This window comes from Anabrus simplex, chromosome 4 (genome assembly GCF_040414725.1).
Source record: "Anabrus simplex isolate iqAnaSimp1 chromosome 4, ASM4041472v1, whole genome shotgun sequence".
NCBI lineage: Eukaryota > Metazoa > Arthropoda > Insecta > Orthoptera > Tettigoniidae > Anabrus > Anabrus simplex.
In genome coordinates this window covers 323899065-323921991 of record NC_090268.1, presented here as the reverse complement: position 1 = coordinate 323921991, position 22927 = coordinate 323899065, and the positions used below count along the sequence as shown (strand labels likewise).

General features: G+C 41.4%; 1 protein-coding gene across 1 annotated transcript in view; it reads left to right on the top strand.

The window, feature by feature from the left end:
- wg (wingless) overlaps window positions 1-22927 on the top strand; it is a 238778-nt gene that overhangs the window by 203572 nt on the left and 12279 nt on the right. The window contains exon 3 of the mRNA XM_067146510.2: window positions 18471-18748. Coding sequence (XP_067002611.1) covers window positions 18471-18748 — 278 coding nt within the window. The remainder of the gene's footprint in view (window positions 1-18470; window positions 18749-22927) is intronic.

Genomic DNA, 22927 nt, shown 5'->3' with positions numbered 1-22927 from the left:
TCGTCCGGTGTGAAACCTAGTGTCGTCGTGTAAACTAGCCTTAGGAATTGAACAGGGTGATTATTGTTTTAAGAGGAAGTACAACCATTCTCTCTTAACACTAATCAGAAATGAAAATTGAAGAGGTCCGATTCGTCGAATAATGAAGGTATCAGCAAGAAATGGTCCACGTAAGGTGTGAAAATGAGTTTCGCTAGGGCCTCACAAGACTAGAGCAGTGCGAGATCAAGAACCGACGAAGAGAGGTCAAATAGAAAGGATGGGAGCGAGGAGTCTAGTGCATGTATAAGAAATACCAGTCTCAGTCGTCAAACCATGCTCCCAAGTTGAGAGAATCCGAAGATTAAACTAACCCTTGTAACAGCTTCTTATGTCAGGCAGGGAGTGCCGTGGATGTACCACCCACAGTAGGAAGAGAAGTACTTGGGCATAAAATCCCACGGTATGAATAATTTTGCTTCCTTTCAGCCTTGTTTAGAAAAAAATAGATAATCTTACCACCTTAAGGTCTGTTAGTGAAGACAGTAAAATGCAAAGCTACAGCCTGTTTTCCAGTCATTTGACTGGGTGAGGAATTGAACGAATGAAGCCCCCTCTTGTAGCGAGGATAGGAATTGTTCCTGTTTCCAAAGCCTGTCGCACTCCTCTGGGGTAATTATTGATGACTGACAGATGAAATGGTATTGGAATTATTCCACACCCACATCATTTGGGAAATATATCTGTTATATTTAACTTACTTAGAATTGGGTCTTCAGTCTTTCCTTATTAGTCAATAGTTAAGCTCATTCAAATCCTTTGTTTTATGATCCGTAGGAAAAATGTGTACCCTGCTGTTGATATGTTGGCTATATGCGATATCTTTGAGACCTAGTAGGAGTCACTGCTTATGAAGCAGGGACTGTACCGCATGCTTACTGAGTTATGGACGCCAGGTTCGAGCAGGATAATTACGTCATCATGCTGACCCCTGCAGCGGCGTCCATGAGATAAGTCCAGTACAGTAGGTGGCCCGAGTTTAAATGGCAACTGTTTGGTAACTTTAAATACCTGTAAATATTATTGACTGTAATTGAAGATGACCGTCCAGGATTTATCGACAGTGAGGATATTCAATTATTTTCTTATAAACTGGAAAACTATTAAAATCTGCTGTATACTGTAATGATTCCGGAGTTGACCAATAATCAAACCATTGCTTGTAACTGTATTCTGGAAATAGGTTACCTATGCCTAATGCATTCTTTTAACTTGAACAAACGACGTTCTTGGGGATACGAAGCTTTCTCTTACCTCCATGTCAAACTGTGTTTTTGATTTCTTGTTAAACAGCATTTTCTCGACCCCGTTTAATCCAAGGTTATACAGGATGACCCGGGAGGAAATGACAATATTTTAGGATGTGATAATACAGGTCATTGCGATCAGAAACGTTCATATGAACACTGGGTCAATATGAGACGGTTGTCGAGGTAGCCTTGTTTGAATGTAAACATTGATAATCTCGGAAAATAAGTTTATTGTTTTAATAATTGTTTTTGTTTCTCTTTTTTCTCCATAGCAGTAATAACTAGATTACAGTACACAATATTATTTTTTCATGTTGTATCATTTTGTGGTCTAGTGACAATGATTTCACAATAAGCACCCAAAGATCCCACCATTGACCTTACTGCATTAATCAATTCGCTGAAGAATATAATGTGTTGCCCGTCGAAGGCCATCGTGACTTTCACGTACGCCAGCAAAAGCATCCATTATAGAGCAAGCTTTCCGTTTCGTGTATTGACATTTCTTTTGTAGATTTCACACTTCATCCAACCACATGAACATTAATTAATCTACGGGGTTGAGGTCAGGAGACCTAGGTGGCCAGAGAATGGTCCCATCACAAATACGAAGAGAAAAAACAATAAATTTAGTTGAACAGGTTATCAATGTTTACATTCCATCAGGACTATCCCGACAACCGTCTCATTTTGACCGCATGCCCATATGAACTTAATTGATCACAAGGACTAGCACTATCACATCCTAGAATATTGCCCTTTCCTCACGGTTCACCCTATACAGAAGATAAGTACCAGCGTTGGTAAATGAAGTTGCTGTTGCTTCATGTTATGGTCTGCGGACGTGTGTGTGTGTGTGTGTTTGTGAGAAAGAAATCCCCTTAGCATTAACTGTAGGAAAATGAAACGAATTCGATCTTTCGAATTAGTGGTGATTGTTGCTTTAAGAGTAAGTATGGCTAGCAACCGTTCTCTCGCAGCACTAATAAGAAATGAAAAGTTAAAGAGGTCCGATCCGACGAAGAATTAAGGTATCAGCACAAGGAAGAAAAGTTCTACGTAAGGTGTGAAAGACCTCACCAATCCTAATACAGTAGGGGTTGGGAAAGAACAAGTGTTGACCAAGGGAAGTCAGATAGAGAATTTGAAGGTGAGGGTCTGATATATGTAAGTGGAAACAATGCGAGACTAAGCTAAGGTCATCGTGGTTACCGACCCGCACTTCCAAGGGGTGGTGTTAATTATTGTTTTAGGAGAAAGTACAACTGGGCCACCATCCTCTCTTAACGCTAATCAGAGGAACGAATAGAAGAGGTCCGTATCTTCAAAAAATGAAGGTATAGGTCAAAGAAAGGAAGGGGTCAGGCAGAGCGTGAAGATAAAAGTATTTCTAGGCCTCAGGAAAATAACCTGTCAGGGTTATAAGAAGCCTAACCAATGAAAGAAGACTGGCAGAAATAAATGGCAACAATGAGGGCCTCGTGGTCGCCTTTCCAAGCTCACAGTTTTCGAGCCAATGGCTGATAGAAAGAAATAGTATTTCTACGCCTTTATAGGGAGTTTGAATGTGAAGAGTGGAGCAACGCACTCCATAGTTTATGCTACTCAAGCAACCTTTTGGAGCTGAAGTGGAAAACAATAATGATATTGATTTTACGCCCTAATAATTACTTTTAAAGTTTTCGCTGTCCGATTCCTCGGCTGAAAGGTCAGCGCCGAGAGCTTCGGTCGAGAGTCCTAGATTTGATTCGCGGTCGAGGCACGGCGTTAAATCGCGTCGGATTAATTCCTTCGATTTGGGAACTGACGAAGAACAAGAATAAGAAGAGAACTACTACTTTTACAGTATTTCTTTGGAGGCACTGAGATGGTGGATTTTGTCCCGCCGATAAATCTACTGACAGAAGGTTAATATACTTCAGCACCTCCAAATATCACCGGACTGTGCGAAGACCGAACCTGAAAAATTGGATTCGGAAGGCCATCACTCAGTCCAGCTTTTTCAGAATGGCCAACATGGATTTTATCGACTTCTGTCGAACATCTACCTTCGTAAATTATTCTAATCCCTAATTTCTCTTCCTATAAACGAATGTTTACCTCAATTAGTCGACCTGAATTCCAGCGTTATCTTCTTCGAATTATAACTCTGTTAACCTAAAGGTGATAATAATAATAATAATAATAATAATAATAATAATAATAATAATAATAATAATAATAATAATAATAATAATAATAATCGTATGGCCTCAGCTACCGTGTGCAGACATTTCGATTTGACGCCATCTGGCTGTCTGCTCGTCAATTTCGACGTTCCGTTTTACTCTAGGCCCCCACTAGATGGCAGACCGAGTAAACCGAAACCAACTTATGCAGCCTGAATGTAGCAGCAGCAGTCTCAGTGACTCTAGTCGCCGTAGATTATGTGCCACTTGACCAGGTTACGGATCTTTCAACAATCGTGTGACTGTTATATTGGTGTAAAAGTTCTCACACACTGGCATTTTTCGAGAGACGTTAATAACTGATCCTGACGCACAACAAAGCCCTACGGCAAGTACACGGATTTTGTAAAGACAGATGCAAAGTACTAGTATAGGACCGCAGAGAAGTTTACTTCATAAACAAACCAATCCCCATTGTGCTACAGTTTTGATGGGCCTTGACTGACCAAGCGACCGCTGCTCAGCCCGTAGGCTTCCATATTATGAGGTGACGCATGGTCAATGCGAAGAATCAAATCGGCCGTGATTTTTGGTTTTCTAGACCGCAGTCGCCATTTCACAGTCAGATAGTCCCTTATTTGTAGGCTGAGTGGACCTTGAACCGACCCTCCGGTCCAGGTGCTGCTAATCCCTGACTTGGCAGGGAATCGGGAGAATGTGGTTTCGATCCCCACTGTTAGCAGCCCTAAAGATGGTTTTCCGTGGTTTGCAAATCTTCCACCAGGCAAATGTCGTGGCTATACTTCAATTAAGGTCACGGCCCCTTCCTTCCCACTCCTATACCATCGTCACCATAAGACCTATCTCTGTCGGTGAGACAGAAAGCAAATTGTAAGGGGGGGAAAAGTGTGCTAAGGGAAACTTTACGATACTGTAGTTACTTATCGCACTCAACTTCAATATACCATCACAAACCAATTTATGGAAAACAGTTACTTAGGTACTTAGATAACTTCAATCAATCAATCAATCAATCAATCAATCAATACTGATCTGCATTTAGGGCAGTCGCCCAGGTGGCAGATTCCCTATCTGTTGTTTTCCTAGCCTTTTCCTAAATGATTTCAAAGAAATTGGAAATTTATTGAACATCTCCCTTGGTAAGTTATTCCAATCCCTACACTACACTGCGTCATGTGGGCGAGTCAAAACATCCATCAACAGGTCCTTCAATGATATCTGTTGTTGCACGGATGGTGTCGACTGTCTGAATGGCGGACCTTTAACTAAGTATAATGCATTCATCTTCGTATTATTACAATAAAGAAATTCAGCTTATCATAGTCTATCTAAATTTGCAATGACGTCTGCCTTTCTTACAAAACATCACCTTTAAAACGCTGGGCGGAATTTTATGACATTTTGTACAAACATTCTCAGACCAAGCAAGTGGCCGCGAGTTTTGGGTCATGTAGCTATCAGCTTGCATTGGCGAGATAGTGGGTTCGAACCCCATTGTCAGCAGCCCTGAAGATGATTTTCCGTGTTTCCCATTTTCACACGAGGCAAATTGTGGGGCTGTACCTTAATAAAGTTCACTTCCTTCCCATAACTAGGCCTTTCCTATCCCATCGTTGCCAAAAGACCTATTTTTTTTGTCGGTGTGACGTAAATCAAATTGTACAAAAAAAGTAAAAAGTTCAGAGGAACCTGCCCCATGACCAACTGTGTTTTCATTTATATTACTGATCTGAAAATATGTTATCGTATTTGTAAAAATGGGAGTAGGTTCAAAGCAGATAGTATCTGATTATTTCCTGTTCAATCACGCTTAAACACCGGGCGAGTTGGCCGTGTGGTTAGGGGCGCGCAGTTATGAGTTCGTATTCAGGAGATAGTGGGTTCGAATGCCACTGTCGGCAGCCCTGAAGATGGTTTTCCGTGGTTTCCTATTTTCACACCAGGCACTTAGGGCAACGGCCGCTTCCTTCCCATTCCTAGGCCTTTCCTGTCCCATCGTCGCCATAAGGCATATCTGTGTCGGTGCGACGTAAAGGAAAATCGCAAAAAAAAAAAATCACGCCTAAACGACTGACCTAATTGAGCTGAAATTTGATACGGATAAATCTCAGTTCTTAAGGTCAAATATAACGTTATTTGAACTTCCGAATAATTAACCGTTTCAGAACCATCAATGAATGTAGGCTACCTATCAAGTTGCACATGATTTATCCGCTACGAATCAAAATAATGTGCAAGTTGCTTTACGTGGCACCGACACAGACAGGTCTTACGGCGACGATTTGACGGGAAGGAGTTAGGAGTGGGAAGGAAGCGGCCGTGGCCTTAATTAGGTACAGCCCCAGCATTTGCCTGGTGTGAAAATAGGAAACCACGGAAAACATCCTTCAGGGCTGCCGACAGTGGGGCTCGAATTCACTCTCTCCTGAATACTGGATACTGGCTGCAATTAAGCGACTGCAGCTATCCAAAATAATGGACACATGGTTAGTCCTATCGCAAGATAAGTCCAGCACGCGTTCCTAAAATTCAGTTTTATGAAGAAAATGGAAAATGCATTTTCTTTGTAACTCTAATAGTTCTCTAGGAAATTACCCTCTTGCAGAGTCTCTAGAACTAATCAACGCTGGGATTACACTTACTAACTGATTGTTGCTAGTCGCTGTCTCTCCTTACTAGACGACAGTACTGCTGCAATTGCGCAAACCTCTGCCTCCTGCCTCCAGCTGTCATAGATGGCCTAGACGTCACTGAAGAATAAAATGTTCTCATGATCTATAAACTGGACTCGAAAGGTAGACCTGAAAAGAAGATGATGATGAAGAAGAAGCCCCTGTAGCTCCCTGTGGATGAAATAATAGTGGAGATTTTATTTCTGTTTGTGAGGGTGACGGATGTTGTAAAGTAAAGCTGGGGGTCCGCAGGGGTTCCCTTTGAGCGATGCAATTAGCAGGATAACCATTACGCTAATCAGTAGCTGCTCGACTCTGATCGACAAGCTGTTGAATGCAGGACATACGTACAAAGCGCTTCTCGCACAATGGGACAGGTAAATAGGTCCGGAAGTAGGGGTACAACCCTCTCGAGCCCAGCTGCACTCGTAACGCGATCTTCTTCATTCGCTCCACTCGTTCATTGAGTTAAAGTCAGACTTTCACTTTCCTACGTAGAAGACCGAACCGAATTCCTCTTATGACGACTTATTTTCCAAACACAATCAAGTGGTTTACAGTCATACTGATAAAGTCATTAACTAATACTAATTTTAGGGTACGATGCGCATTCGTATCCCTGAAATATCACTATATAACTTGTCACAAAGGGAACATAATAATTGCTTTTACACATATCAAGTGAAAAATCTGCGGCAAATTAAGAAATACCGTCGTTATTTGAGAAATATGAAAACATACTTAAGGCTTGTAGACAGGACTGGTTTATGTCGTACTTCGCTGCTGGTGCCGTCTTTTGTTACTTTATTCAGGTCCAGGGCTAGCACCGTGGAATGGGAGTGCTATGTCTGTGGATTCTCATTATCTTTGTCTATATGACTAGAGCGGCCAATTCAAACAGCAAAATGGTGGTCAACAGAAAAATACCATGATCCCTGGGCCAATATTATTACTTTTGTTCGAAAGAAAGTAGCTCGATCCCTGGACCAACAAATCACTACTCCACAGAATTCTTCTTATGTAGATTGGCCATACCATTTTGTTGCCTATTAAATCTTGCATATCGCGATACAATTAAAGAAATGATGTCATTGACAACTGAAGCAATGAAACGAAAGCAAAGAACTTCAGTGAACACAGACATCACACACGAAATTGTTGTAAGTGTAAGACAAAAGACATACGTGTGTCACTGTGAGCGTAACACCAAATGTACTTGTAAAGTGGTAAAGTACGTATACATAATATTCTCCAAAAATAAAATATTTCTTAATTTGCCGCAGATTTTTCACTTGACATGTGTAAAAGCAATTATTATGTTCCATTTGTGACAAATTTTATAGTGATATTTCAGGGATAGAAATGAGCACCATACCCCTAATTTTAAATCTGAGCGAGTGGTTCCGCGGTTTGTGTCATGTAGCTGTAAGCTTTCGTTCTGGATATATTGAGTTCGAACCACACTGCTGGCCTCACTGAAGATGGTTTTACGTTTTTCCATTCCTAGCCTTTTCCTATCCCATTGTTGCCATAAGACCTATCCGTGTCGGTGCGACGTAATGTGAATTAAAAGAACTAGGGTAATCTGAAAATTACTACGACGTAAAGCAGCGGTTACCGAAAATGCGTGATAGAGTCCTCCTGTGTGGTATAGTGGTTAGTGTGGTTAGTGTGGTTAGCTCCCATCCCCGAAGATTCGGGTTTGATTCCCGGCTCTGCCACGAAATTTGAAAAGTGGTACGAAGACTGGAACGGAGTCCACTCAGCCTCGGGAGGTCAACTGAGTAGAGGGGATTTCGATTCCAACCTCAGCTATCCTAGAAGTGGTTTTCCGTGGCTCCCCACTTCTTCTCCAGGCATTGCCGGGATGGTACCTAACATACGCCCGCGGCCGCTTCCTTCTCTCTTCCTTGTCTGTCCTTCCGATCTTCCCATGCCCCCCTCCCTACAAGCCCCTGTACAGCATAGCAGGTGAGGCCACCTGGGCGAGGTACTGGTCATTCTTCCCAGTTGTACTCCCCCGAGTTCCACGCTTCAGGACATTGCCCTTGAGACGGTAGAGGTGGGATAACTCGCTCAGTCCGAGGGAGAAACCAACCCTGGAAGGAAATACGGATTAAGAATGAAAAATCTACTTCAGACAATGAAAATCGTTCGCCATCAATCATACTTCACCTATTTCTATCAGCCATACTTCCCTCACTTTGATTATTCCTCGTTGGCGTCTAAACGAAAAGTCAGCATCAAATTATTTCTTATGCTAATTTATGTCTTTTCCAAGTTTCCTTTCTTTGTCACAACACAATCACCTCATATCAAACACACATTTATCATTGGACGTAACAAAGAATAATTCAAGTTCGCGTTCTTCACGAAAATGGTACATATTTGATCTTTTATTCCAACTCATTTCACTTAAAATATTACGGTAAATGATATGAACGAAACGTCACATGAGCTAGTGACGAAATTTTGTACTCCTGACAGTTAGACACAAAACTGCAGAGAAATCACATTAAATTAGCTGAACAAGGAATAGTTAATTACCCAATCATTGCCTGACATCTTCTTATCCCCACCTACAAAATTCCACCATTGTTTATGCCAACTGCAAGGCGTGGAAGAGAATTCCTCAAACATCTTGAGACTGGTCATCCCGAAAGCTAAGTTCCGTTGTATGTCTTTGTAAAGCGCAACAAGTGGTAGATAGCTACATTACGTTGTTGCGAACATGTTTGCAACATACGAATTTACTACTTACGAGGGAACACATACAAGTGTTACACTCAGATTCGGTTGAAATTTGGTAGGAATATTCGTGGTAGGCAGTAGAATGCTAAGGTGAAAACTGCATGTGCCCAGCGTAAGTTTAAACGCCAAAATTGAACAAATAAAGAGTCGTAAAATTAGAAGTGCTGCAGGAATATCGGGGTGCGGCGGAGAGGTAGGGAGGAGCGAAGCAGCGGACGTGAACCAACCGGGCTGCGTCGAGCTGCGCCAGCAACCAGGCAGCGTATAGTTAACACGTTCCCCTTAACTTCCCGATCAGATGTGCAAAACGCAAATATGAAAACATCACATGAAACAAGTGTACAAAGGACGATATTTGATCAACGATGCCAATAAGGTTTGAAAAATTACAATGAGTAACAAGAACTCGGGTGTGAATTTTTCAAACCTTATTGGTATCGTTGTTCAAACATCGTCCTTTGTACACTTGTTTCATGTGCTGTTTTCATATTTTCGTTTTGCACATCTAATAGGGAAGTTAAGGGGAACGCGCTAACTATACGCTGCTTGGTTGCTGGCGCAGCTCGACGCAGCCTGGTTGGTTCACGTCCGCTGCTTCGCTCCTCCCTACCTCTCCGCCGCACCCCGATATTCCTGCGGCACTTCTAATTTTACGACTCTTTATTTCTTCAATTTTGGCGTTTAAACTTGCGCTGGGCACATGCAGTTTTCACCTTAGCATTCTACTGCCTCCCACGAATATTCCTACCAAATTTCAACCGAATCCGAGTGTAACACATGTATGTGTTCCCTCGTTAGATTTCTTTTCCAGTTGGCTTTGCGTCGCACCGACACAGATAGGTTTTATGGCGATGACGTGCTAGGAGTGGGAAGGAAACGGCCGTGACCTTAATTAAGGCACAGCTCCAGGATTTGCCTGGTGTGAATATGGGAAACCACAGAAAAACATATTCAGGGCTGCCGATAGTGAAGTTTGAACCGAATGGAAGCTCACAGCTGCGCGTCCCTACCCGAACGGTCTACTAGCTCCTTTAACTGTTTATAATCTAAATGGTTCCTCTATTTCTCTCATGAACGGAAGGAATTATTTGAACCATGTTATGCATAAGGAAACCAAGCGCCGTCATGGTGGAACTGAGATATTGAGGCTCAAAGTTAACATTTGATATTTAATTCCTGTTACACTTGAGACCATTCAATTTAACGTCATCACATATATTGGGATGTATTTTACTTTGTTAACTTATGTATAGTTTTTGAACTAGGAATTGTTAATTACTTTAATATACTCAAAATTGGCACTTGGTTCCTTTATGTATTATTGATGATTTACCGAATATGTTAAATGAAGCCTGGCACTTAGATTCTAAAATAATTATTCCATGCCAATAGACCATATTTTCAGTACATGTAGATCAACGTTTTTTTCTACAAGATGGCACTAATAACTCAATTTAAGTAAAATCGGCGCCTGTTTCCTTTACGTATAACATGGTCCATTTTTAATTACTTTTTTGTACCAAAAATATATATTGCGATCGACCGAAAAAGCAGCCACGATAGACGCTTTGTCCAACCCTGACGTAAAATGAGTCTACTACTGTAAACAGTTTACTTAGGTGGTAGAATAACATCCATGGTATCCCCTGCCTATCGAAAGAGGCGACTAAAAGGGTCACCAGGTGCTCTTATTTTGGGAACGTAGTTTGGCGACGGGAACCTTGGAGAGTTCTGGAATTGCTTCCACTTACTTGTAGAGGGGAATCGGGTAATATGGAATAGTCGGGCAATATGGAATACCACAATATCTTGCCTGTAACGTACTCCTCTCAGGTGGAAACTCGTCGAATTACGGTAAATGTTCTCATGATGCTTTGTATTCAGTTTCGACATGCTCGTGAGTGAGGTTAGTGCGTGGAGCAAGAATATTTGTTTTTCATATTTGAAAAGCTTTTGCAGGTAATTCTTTTAAAGTTTGTATTAATTACCAAAACGGAGTTTAGTCCTGGGAAATCCAATGTTACATATTGTACAAGAGTTGCTTATATTGCTACACCTTGTTGTGCAAAGTTTAGGGCATGACGAATCCTTTAATTCAAACATGGTGTGTCGGGATATATGGAATACTGTTTTAGTTTCCAAGTAAAATGACGTTTAAAATTAATTAAAGTTAATTGGATTAATCCTGGTATATTATAACATTTAATTACCTATAGATCTCAGTTTCTGCATCCCTGACTTTTGTCACTGAATGAACAATAGTGACTGTAAAAAGAAAACTCTCAATAATTAGTGTATACAGATTATTGTTTAAGTTAATTACCAATTTTATTCTTTCGATTTTTTAAAATTTCTGTACGTCCACCTGTAAGAACGTTCCTTAAATATAACTGAAAGAATTTATTGAAGCTGTATTTTAATTTACATATTATTTACCCTACTATTCCATATTAGCCGACTATTCCGTATTACCCACCAAGTGCAACATTTTGAAAGAAATAATTTTGACGTGAAGACATTAACAATTTACAATTTAAAAATATAGAGAATCTTGGCTAATTATTTGAATTTTCAAACCATATGTATTTATATTTCATAACAGATTTCGGTAAGAAGTTATACTGCCCAAAAGTAAATGGTATTCCATATTATACGACTCTCCTCTACCAGGATCCTCACATTCATGTTTTCTATCCGACCTCTCTTGGTCAACTCTTGTTCTTTTCTGACCTTGAAGGCCTAGGGATATTTTCATTTACGCGCTCTTCGATCTCGTTGTCTTTCTTTAGTCGATATTTTCATTTTTCGAAGTGCCGTACCCCTTCCATTTTTTCTCTGATTAGTGTTATATATAGAGGATTTTCCTCTTAAAACAATAATCACCACCACCAATAACTAGTTAACCCGTCACCATGCCGACTGAATAACATTTATACGTCAACGGTGTCGCCTTTGAAGGACTTGGAAATAAAAACCTCCGTTCGTGAATTACTCCCTTAACTTACATCGTACAGTAAAATCTTATCAGATGTCAAGGACTATAAGCTGCACTTTATTCAGCTCTTGTCATATAATCATTTTAGGTAAAACTAATACTTCCGGAGATAATTGTGAGTTTGAGAAAATAGAACAATCGCGGATATATTCCGTAAAACGAATAAAACTCAAAATAAGGCAGTTTTTTTGCTAGTTGCTTTACGTCGCAGTGACACAGATAGGTCTTATGGCGACGATGGGACAGGAAAGGCCTACGAATGGGGAGGAAGCGGCCGTGGCATTAATGAAGGTATAGCCCAAGTATTTTCCTGGTGTGAAAATGGGAACCACGGAAAACCATCTTCAGGCCTGCCGACAGTGGGGTTCGAACCCACTATCTCCCGGATGTGAGCTCACAGATACACGAAGCTAACCGCAAGGCAGATTATATTTTTCCCGATTATTATTATTATTATCATTATCATTATTATTAAAATTTGGTAAACAACTACAAAAACAGTTAAGTAGAATTACGATGAGCTCGTCAGCTCTTATAACAATAATGATTTAAAGTCCTAAAAGAATCATGTACCATAGAGAATATTGTTGACGCAATGAATTCAAAGAGATGAGTTTTGTTGCTCTGAAGTTATACTATTTGAAAGAGCACATTTGCTCCACTTAATTACCGTTTAGGGGACTGAGCTCGAAAATTTACTATCATCCAGTCTCTCAAAGGCACAAGCTTCTTATCCAAAGTTTACATTAGATCACATTGAAAAGAGTTTTTACTATCATTTCTTCTCGACAGTCTGATTTACAATTGTCTATAAATGAAAAGAAAGTAAACAGGGACAATAAGTGCCAATACTAAATGACCTACGTGTACAGAAAGAAAAAGATTCAAGAAAATCGTACATGAACAAAATTCTAGGAGGCAAAACACTTGCACTCCTTTTGATATACACTTTGAAAAACACCTAAAATCCTATATGGGCTTATGGGTCGAAGTTACAGAGGCTAAACCTATACTGCAGAGGCGAAAAATATTTTTAAAAAACATTAAGTTCCAAAAACAGAATTAAAATTTAAAGTTTTAGAAAATCATAGTCACTCCCATACCAAGTTGAATGGGAATTAAAAGAGGGGAAACACTCTTTATTCCCCAAGTTATACATTTCCCAGCAGGGATTTGAATAGGGTTCTTAGACATTACCAAAAATTTACACTTAAAAGGTGACGTTAAACTATGGAAATTTACATTAAAAAAGAATTTTGAAACCTTCCCCTCAAGTTAGCTTTCTGGAGCTATCACATCATTAAATGATGTCTGCCATTACCTTGAACTGGTGGACCTTCCGAAGACGGGTAAGGATTTTCCCTGCCTGCACTAACCGTATGCACTCTAGATTGGAGTGAAGAAGAAGACAACATGGCCCAAAAGCTCCCAGCTTTCATAGCAGAGGGGAAAGTTCCAGAACTCTCTAGGCCGATGGCCTGTACACGCCCCCAATTTTGATTAGTTACTGAAATATGTATACAAAAATTTCTGATTGACTAATAATTTAAAAAAGAAGGAAGATATGAAAGTGCTAGTAAGCTTAACACACCGAAGAACCATCTACAAACACTTCAGTATTGCAAACCTGGAAAATACAAAATTCCTTTGAAAATGAATTGTCCGTCCTCCCACCAGGGAGACATCTGAAGATCAAAGTTCCAAACTTCTTCCAGTACATAGTTTCAGAGTGATAACACAGATGCCCTTCTAAAAGGCGCTCAGTTCAAATGCACGGAGGTGATGTACCTCCGATACTATTATTATTATTATTATTATTATTATTATTATTATTATTATTATTATTATTTTATATTTTAGAATTAAATGAGAAATTCGGTATTTCCTGTAATAGCTCCCTTGCTGTCTGTACACTTCGAACTGAAATACCAACTTCCGAAAAATTTCGTAGAGTATCTGACCGGTGTTGTCATGACAAACAAACAAACAAACAAACAAACAAACAAACAAACAGAACAAATGAATTGAACTTACTTTCGACTTTTGTACAGTTAATTAGCAATAAGAACGATATATGATTGAAGCATTTTGAAGTGTACAGATTATCATTTTACTTATAATGCAAAGCAAAGCAAAGTCATCTCCGTACAGCCAAGTAGGCCCTTTGAGTGGTGGTAGCTAAAGGCTTCCACTATCCGTAACCTCGGCACTTAGTGGGGTAGAGTAGTTAGCTCTACGCTCGGCCACCTTTACCCCCAGGAATTATCATGGTACTCAGGTTGAGTGAAACTCAGTGTTATCTGCACCTCCAGAATTGGAAATATCGCTTCTTAATTTTTTCGACTTTCTGACGGGGAATGGAACCCACGTCCTTCCGGGTGAACCGAGTACGCTTTTAGCACCTCGGTCAGGCATCCCCTTTTACTTACAGTATATAGATTGTGTAAAACAATTTGAAAAACCGCATGACAAAGTATTTCATCATACACTTTGTCTCAGAGAATTATGTAGAGGTAGGTAAAACATGTCATAAACGATAACCCTGTATTTTGTAAGTTATCGAGCGTGTTGGCTGCGCGTTTCGGGTTACGTGGCTGTGAGTTTAGATTCGAGTGGGTTCAAACCTCACTGTCGCCATCTTCGAAGATTATTTTCTGTGTTTTCGAATTTTCACACCAGACAAATGCAGAATTGTAAGTTAATTAAGGCCACGGTCTATACTATCCTATTCCTAGCTCTTTCCTGTCCTTGCGTCGCTGAGAACTTTGTGTCAGAGCGACGGTTAGGAGAAAGAAATCCTCTAAGTTCTACGGGAACATTTTGCATTTTCTATAATATTATTACTAATGCACACTTTCGCACCCATTAGTTACAATCTCGCTGTACATAACTGTAATATCCAATCACGTGATAGAGAGAATATTTTTCGATTCATACCAGCATTATTCTGGATGTGGAAGTGGAAGTTAACAGCAATAATCATCTCTCGTTAGGTGAATGAGACTGGTTTCCGAACCCTGTTTTCTTTAGTTTACGTAGTCAAACACACGGTGATGTTATTGTATATACTTCCCACTATGCTAATTAAAAAAAAAAAAAAGCAAACATGTAGTTTGCTAGTAGCTTAACTTCGTACTGACATATCGAAGGTTGTCGGAGGATTAGAAAGGGCTAGGATTGGAAAGGTGCTAGACCGCGGTAAACCATATTCGGGGAAGCGTTCAGGTGGATTTCGAATGCAAGCTCACAGCTACGCAACCCTAACCGCATCGCCAACTCGCTCGGTGTAAGCATGTAGTCTTACGTGACTGTCAAAATCCTGACTATAGTAACGGAGCCTTCAGTTTGATGTGGAGTCCGAAATTCAGGGATGTGGCTTACGTTTAAAAGATCTCACACGCGTTGGCCGAGATTCGAATCAAGGCCACCTTGGTGAGGAGTTAGTGACAGTGCCACTCAGTTATTTGTTAGTGTTAGGATCGGGAATCGATGCATGACCATAATGGCTCCGAAGAGGCCTGGTGCAGCTGATATCTATGAGGATGGGGCCGTACGTATGATGAATTCTAATCATGAAGACGGCAAACACATCCAGCCCCCGAGCCTTCGAAATTAACCGATGAAGGTTAAAATCCCCCTTATGGACGGGAATCGAAGCCGGGAGCCCTGGACCAAAGGCGAGCAGGCTGACCTTTAAAATTAGAAAGGTTTCTACTTATTCACTTCATCGTCTTTTCTGAAAACAGCATTTCCGTTCTTCACTCTTGGCATGTCTGCTAATTTCTTATACAGTACCTACTAACTGTACAGTCCAAGCACTGATGGCCAAATCTCTCCAGTCGCTGAACGTTTTAGACTGTAGACACGAATTTCTCTTCTATCAGCACTTAAAAATCAGTCTTGAAGGAATTATACGTGCTACTTGTGATACTGGGTACGTGCATACTACGAACGTTTGTTCTATAGTAATGGCCACTTTTCTCGTTCGTGTCTGATGGTCATCATGAAAGAATACAAAATTTTGAAAAGTATATAGTCCTAATAAATGTTTATTCTGTTGTTCATAAAGGCTCGCGTTGAAGAGCGTACACTTCAGACAGCCTCTCGAGATAATGATGTCACTGGATAGGCGGCACGAACTTTGTCTGAGTTCCATGATCTCGCGCTGAATCCGGATACGACTAGGGGTATACAGAATATAGGTACTTCGAATTAGCCATCAGTGTGTATACTTCAATCATCTTGACGGTCATCAACTCTTGTTACTCTTCCTCTGTAGTTTTGGAGAAAACAAACCAATCACTTACAATGCGTTCACAAAAGTTGAAATTATGAACTCTATAGAAAAAATATTAAGTACTATAACTTATTTCTTAATCGAGAACCGAATATGGATCAGCTCGGTAGAAATGTCACATTCTTATTTATGTATCGGGGTGGTGGGCGGTGAAGATTTCAATCAGCTGATAACAGAATCTCGAGAAGAATGGTAAGAAATCAGAGCAGAGTAGAACGAAGGGCACAGTAGTGGCTTGGAGGCCGAACCAAAGGTGAAATTCCTTTGGAAGCGGGGATTCTGTAACTACTGCCCCCTTCGCTCCAATTGAATTCACTTATATAAAGATCAAGCTAAGTATAGTTTCAATGTTGCTTGAAATTCTACTTTATTTATTGTTTCGTTCTTCTTCCTTAGTCTGTTTAACCTGCAGGGTGTCCGACTCTCTGGCTGAATGGTCAGCGTATTGGCCTTCGGTTCAGAGGGTCCCGGGTTCGATTCCCGGCTGGGTCGGGGATTTTAACCTTCATTGGTTAATTCCAATGGCCTGGGGGCTGGGTGTTTGTGCTGTCCCCAACATCCCTGCAACTCACACACTACACATAAACACTATCCTCCACCACAATAACACGCAGATACCTACACATGGCGGATGCCGCCCACCCTCATCGGAGGGTCCACCTTCGAAGGGCTGCATTCGGCTAGAAATAGCCACACGTAATTATTATTACCTCCAGGGTTGGTTTGTCCCTCGGACTTAGCGAGGGATCGTACCTCTACCGCCTCAAGGGCAGTGTCCTGGAGTGTCGGACTTTGGGTCGGGGATAACACTGGGGAGGAGGACCAGTACCTCGCCCAGGCTGCCTCACCTACTATGCTGAACAGGGTTTTTTGGGTGGTAGAGATGGGAAGATTGGGAAGGATAGATAAGGAAGAGGGAAGGAAGCGGGCGTGGCCTTAGGTACCATCCCGGTATTTGCCAGGAGGAGAAGTAGGAAACCACGGAAAACCACTTCCAAGATGGCCGAGGAGCGAACCCCCCCCCCACATCTACTCAGTTCACCTCCTGTGGCTGAGTGGACTCCATTCCAGCCCTCGTACCACTTTTCAAATTTCGTGGCAGAGCCGGGAATCGAACTCGGGCCTCAGGGTGGGACAGCTAATCACGCTAACCACTACACCACATAGGCGAGCTACTTTATCTCTGCGGTATTATAATCAAGTTCAACCGGGCGAGTTGGCCGTGCGGTTAGGGGCGCGTGGCTGTGAGCTTGCATCCGGGAGATAGTGGGTTCGAATCCCACTGTCGGCAGCCTTGAAATTCGTTTTCCGTGTGGTTTCCCATTTTCACACCAGGAAAATGCTGGGGCTATACCTTAATTAAGGCCACGGTCGCTTCCTTCTCACTCCCAGGCCTTTCCTATCCCATCATCGCCATAAGACCTATCTGTGTCGGTGCGACCTAAAGCCACTAAAGTTCAACATTACATTGGAGTCAGCAAAACACTACTTTCTATATAATTTTGCAGATTAATTCCACGGTCACGTTGTCGTGTTAAATTTTTAACTTTTTTAAAACAATTTTTCTTTACGCCGCACCGACAAACATAAGTTCCTCCCCACATCCTTACTACTCCTAGCCTTTTCCTTTCCCATCGTTGCCATAAGACCTGTCTGTGTCAGTGGACGTAAAGCAACTTTCAAAAAATTGATAAAATGGATCATACCTCCAGTACAGACATTTGCACAGTGAAATTAAAAGTTTTAAAAATTACTGGGAACAAGATTTAGTAAATTATTTATGAAGAGGCGAAGAGGTGCTTTATTATCTGGTAACATTGTTCTTAGGACTTTTAAAATTACGAACCATAGCGTTAGGTCTTAAATGGTCAGAATTATTCGCCGGAATTTAAAACAAGGCCATCTCTTTGAAACATTAGCGACGGTAGAGTCGAGGTATGATATGTCTACAGAGTTACACTTCAGTCATGCAAATTGATACTGTTCCACACGAGGCTAGTTAGTAAAGTGCACAGAGACAGGATTCGCGAGACGATTCATCGTAAATATTAATCGAAATGTTTTTTATAATTACGGTGGTGACTGCTGCTAGGAAAAGGAAAGAATTGTTTTGAATCAAGGCGGAGTTTGAAAGAGGAATTAGAGAGAGAGAGTGGATCCAGATTTTAGTTAGCAAAGATGTGTTGACCTGTAGTGAGAGAAAGGACGGAGTGTGGTTGACAGACTGCACTTGTTGTAGAGGATGTTAACAGAGGGTGGTTTTTTCTTGTGTTGCAGCATGCCGAGAGACAGCCTTCATTTACGCCATCACGAGCGCGGGAGTGACGCACGCCATAGCACGCGCGTGCAGTGAGGGTAGCATACAGTCGTGCACGTGTGACTACAAACACCACACAAGAAGCCCGCAAACCATCGCTCAAGATTGGGAGTGGGGAGGCTGTTCGGACAACATCGATCATGGCTTCAAGTTCTCGCGTGAGTTCGTGGATACTGGCGAACGGGGCCGGAATCTCCGCGAGAAGATGAACCTCCACAACAACGAGGCTGGACGGTGGGTAAGTATTCGCTCTTCAGCTGAAATATATCTCGTAGACTTAAAGCGTCTCTTAAGAGACATGTCCCGAATCTCATACCAACTGTCGTAAGCTTTTTGTTCTCAAGATAACAGCTTCGGTCCTCTCTCAGATCAGTGGTATTCGAGGGTGCTTAAATTCGCACCCGCGACCCGACAGATGTGGGAAGAGTGGTAGAAGAAGGAGATATCAGAAGTAAATTGTGTTAGTTTGGGGTGTGTTGTATTTGGTAGTATAGGATTAATTACGTCAGAAGTCTCTGTGATATCGTGTTTACACAAATACAGATTTGATGAAATGTTATCAAAGAATTTGGGAGTGGTTAGTGGATCAGCCAGCCCTCTTGTCTTGAATGTCGCTGTTAATAGTGGATAAATGATCATCCAGATACACAAAGACAATCTCGATTTTGATTTTTGTCCATGGAAGTACATTTGCCACCAAATTTTATCAAAGGAGATTATTTATACGAAATACTTTTAATGAATGGAGGATTTTATATCCCTCCGGGACATAGAGGAGGAATTTTTGGATGCAAAGAGATGCTTCGTTTCTCGAAATATAAGGCCATAATTCGTGAGATCCATTCCCTTAAGTCATGATTCAAAATAGCAGAGGGGAGTTCTCTGAATAAATATGAACAAAAATACTGTACTAGATTATATGTGTAAATTAATGGCAGTTGTTTTCTGATAGCGGAATTTGTAATTCTACCAAGGGCTTGCAAACTGTGGAAGTATTGAAAGGTAGCACGTTATTTAATTGGTTCTTCTGGGAGGCATGAGTTGGAAGTAAAATACTGCTCTAAGAAAACCAGTATAACCGTTGACTGAGGTAAGGCATACGTTTTGCTCTGTGACTGAACGAGGAGTAGTGCTTGTTGTGTCAGTGTCGAGAGAGTCGTGTTGGAGTACTGTGTGTGTACTGACTTGGAGTACTCTCTATGTATCGACGTGGAGTGAGTGACGGCAATAGTGCTGGTTAACGTCTGTGCTCCACCAAAGTCAGCGTTTCGTCGCGTATGGAACGGAGTATTGTCTGTGTACTGCCATGGAGTGCTTTGTGTGTGTGTATACTTCCGTGGAATGAGGACCGTCGTAGAGACAGCGATTGGAGCAGCTGTTTTGAATGTAATTGGAAACGTGTTAATAGTCGTTGTTGTGAGCGAGTATTGTCCAGCTTGTTAACACTGTCTAGTTGGAATTGTTATGTAGCTCAATGTATTTGACAGAGTGAATTACTGGACTCTCTCTGGAGTCGAATCAAGGAACAATCATCGTGTGTTGTGTGGCCAGTAGGCCTGTGTTCACACCTACCTGTTTGCATGCAGCTGCTGTGTGGGGTTACTGGACTTGGAGGAGAAGTGAAAGTAAAGCGAGCCTGCCGATAAGGAGTATAGCCGTATCAGGTAATATCAACGAACCGTACTACCTGGTGTGTGAAGTGGACAAAGACATGTAAATAGGCAGCGATTAGTGAGTGATACCACGTGTGATACATCATTGTAATCAGCGTGAATCAATGGACCAGATATTGCAAATTTCAACCTCCGCTGAGAGCATTTTAGAACGTCTGTGTGTAGTGAGTACATACATATATACATCATTAGCAGGTTTCCACTTGTAGTAATCTCTGCAAGCCAGCTGAAACCAGAAGCCACTCGAAAATGGATGCTGAGTTAAACGCGCTCTTGCAGAAGATGAAGAAGATGAAAGAAGATCAGAAGCTGATGATGGAGATGGAACAAGACCAGAAGGAGATGAAAGGAAGCCAGTAGAGGATGTTGAATGAGAACAGAAGAGGATAGCAAAGAATGTAACGCTAATATAATTTTATTGGTTTTACGTCCCACTGAACTACTTTCTATGGTTTCTGGAGCCGCCGAGGTGAAGGAATTTAGCCCCGAAGAAGTTCTTTTAAATTTCAGTAAATCTACCGGCACTAGGGTGACGTATTTGAGCACCTTCAAATACCACCGGAAAGAGCCAGGATCCAACCTGCGAAGTTGGGGTCAGAAGGCCAGCCCTCAACTGTCTGAGGCACTCAGCCGGCGAATAAAAGATAGGGGAAGGCTTCAAGAATATATTAAAATGCCACGAGAGGATGATTAAGGAGATGGAGTACAACCAGGAGAAGACGGAAGGTGGTGAGAAGACAAAAGACGGCCAGAAGGAGCTGGAAGAAAGTCAGATGAAGATGGAGATTGGCCGGAAGAAAGTGGAGGTCAGTCAGAAGAATACGGGGACCGTCTTAGAGTCCGTGATCGAAGCAGTTGTGAGCGTATTAGGAACAGTGTTCAAGATCGTTGTTGTGAGGGGTATTGTACTGTTGGTTAACAGTTGCTGTCTAGTTGGCAGTGTTATATAGCTCACTGTGTTTGACTGTGTGAATTACTGGACTCTCTCTGGAGTCGAACCAAGAAACAGTCATCTTGTGTTGTGTGGCCAGTAACCTGTGTTCAAACCTGGCTCTATGCACTCAGCTGCTGAGTGAGTTGACTGGACTTGAAGGAGAAGTGAAAAAAGGCGAACCTGTCGATAAGGATTATTATCCAGGCTAACGCGAGTAACTAGTCTAGTATACACGCGGTCAACCTGCAGATGAATGATTTGCTGCCAGTTTGGACGAAAATTTTAAACTAATGGACGATATCCTGGTTCTCCTCGAGCCAGAAGTTAAATTATTTCCTTGAGACGCATGGCATACATTGAATGGTATGGCCGCCATATTCTGTGGACATGAACTGTGTTGAAGTGAAAGGTGTGAACCGAAGAGAGCAATCGCACTGTTCAAACCCTACTTCTAAGATTCAGTAACTAATTATCCAAGAGTGGGAGAAGCTGCTCCAAAGGAACTTGGATTCTTTGTTGATGAATATGCCTCGTCGTGTTTCAAGCATGGCTCAGTGTCCGAGGTGGCTATACACGATGATGATCTGCTACACAATGAATAGTCATTTTGTGTTCAAAATTCCACAATAGCACCTTGAAGTTTCTGTAGCGTTTCTGTTACGTTTGCACAGCTGACTGACTGCAAGTTCTTTTCTTTTTAAGTAACCGTCATAATATATATTGTACAATGAAAAGTGCATTAAACTAGAACACTTTTTTTTAAACTACATGTATTACCACGTATATACTTCGGTATTGACGACTTTATATCTTTTTTCTCGAATGTTTTATGGATGGGAGAAAACATTAAGTTATTTTCTGTGATGATTTGCTATAAAGTGACCCTAATTACTCCCATTCCTTATTCTTAATAGGCTATTCACATTTTCCTCATTTCTTGTTAATTCTTTGCCAGCCACAAGCTGTAGTGGTATCATGTTTACCTCTTATCCGGAGATCTAGTGTTCGATTCGTGGTCACGGTAGGCATTTTACCTGGATCTGACACCTGGTTTGAAGTCCATTCATCCCATATTAAAACAACTAAGGAGCTGTCTCACGGTCTGATAGCGGCCCCAATAAAATCAGTTGAGACAATTCGTCGTTCTGACGACGCTTCACATGTTAGTCTCCAGTCCTTTGGGCTGAACAGTGGAAGGGGTTCTGGAGATAATAATGACTATTTCATTCGTACACTGTTGCTGCCAGTGGCTTCTAATGCCTCTGCCATTGTCATTGCCCGGTTCCACCGCTGAGTGGTCAGCACATTGACCTTAGTTTCTTGGAGACCCGTGTTCGAACTCCAGTATGGTTGGAGGATTTAAATCATAAACGGTTAATACATTTTGCTCGATCACTGAGTGTTTATGCTGTCTTCAACATTTATGGAACTCATACATCTCATACAGCGCTGCTTCTGGCTACCAGTAGGCGCACATTATTATTATTATTATTATTATTATTATTATTATTATTATTATTATTATTATTATTATTATTATTATTATTGAGCCTCCGTGGTTCAGACGGCAGTGCGCCGGCCTCTCATCGCTGGGTTCCATGGTTCAAATTCCGGTCACTCCATGTGCAATTTGTGCTGGACAAAGCGGAGGCGGGACAGGGTTTTCTCAAGGTACTCAGTTTTTCGCGTCATCATTCATTCCAGTCACACACTTCAATATAATTTCATTTCATCTGTCAGTAATTAATCATTGCCCCAGAGGAATGCGACAGGCTTCGGCAGCCGGCACAATTCCTATCTTCGCCGCTAG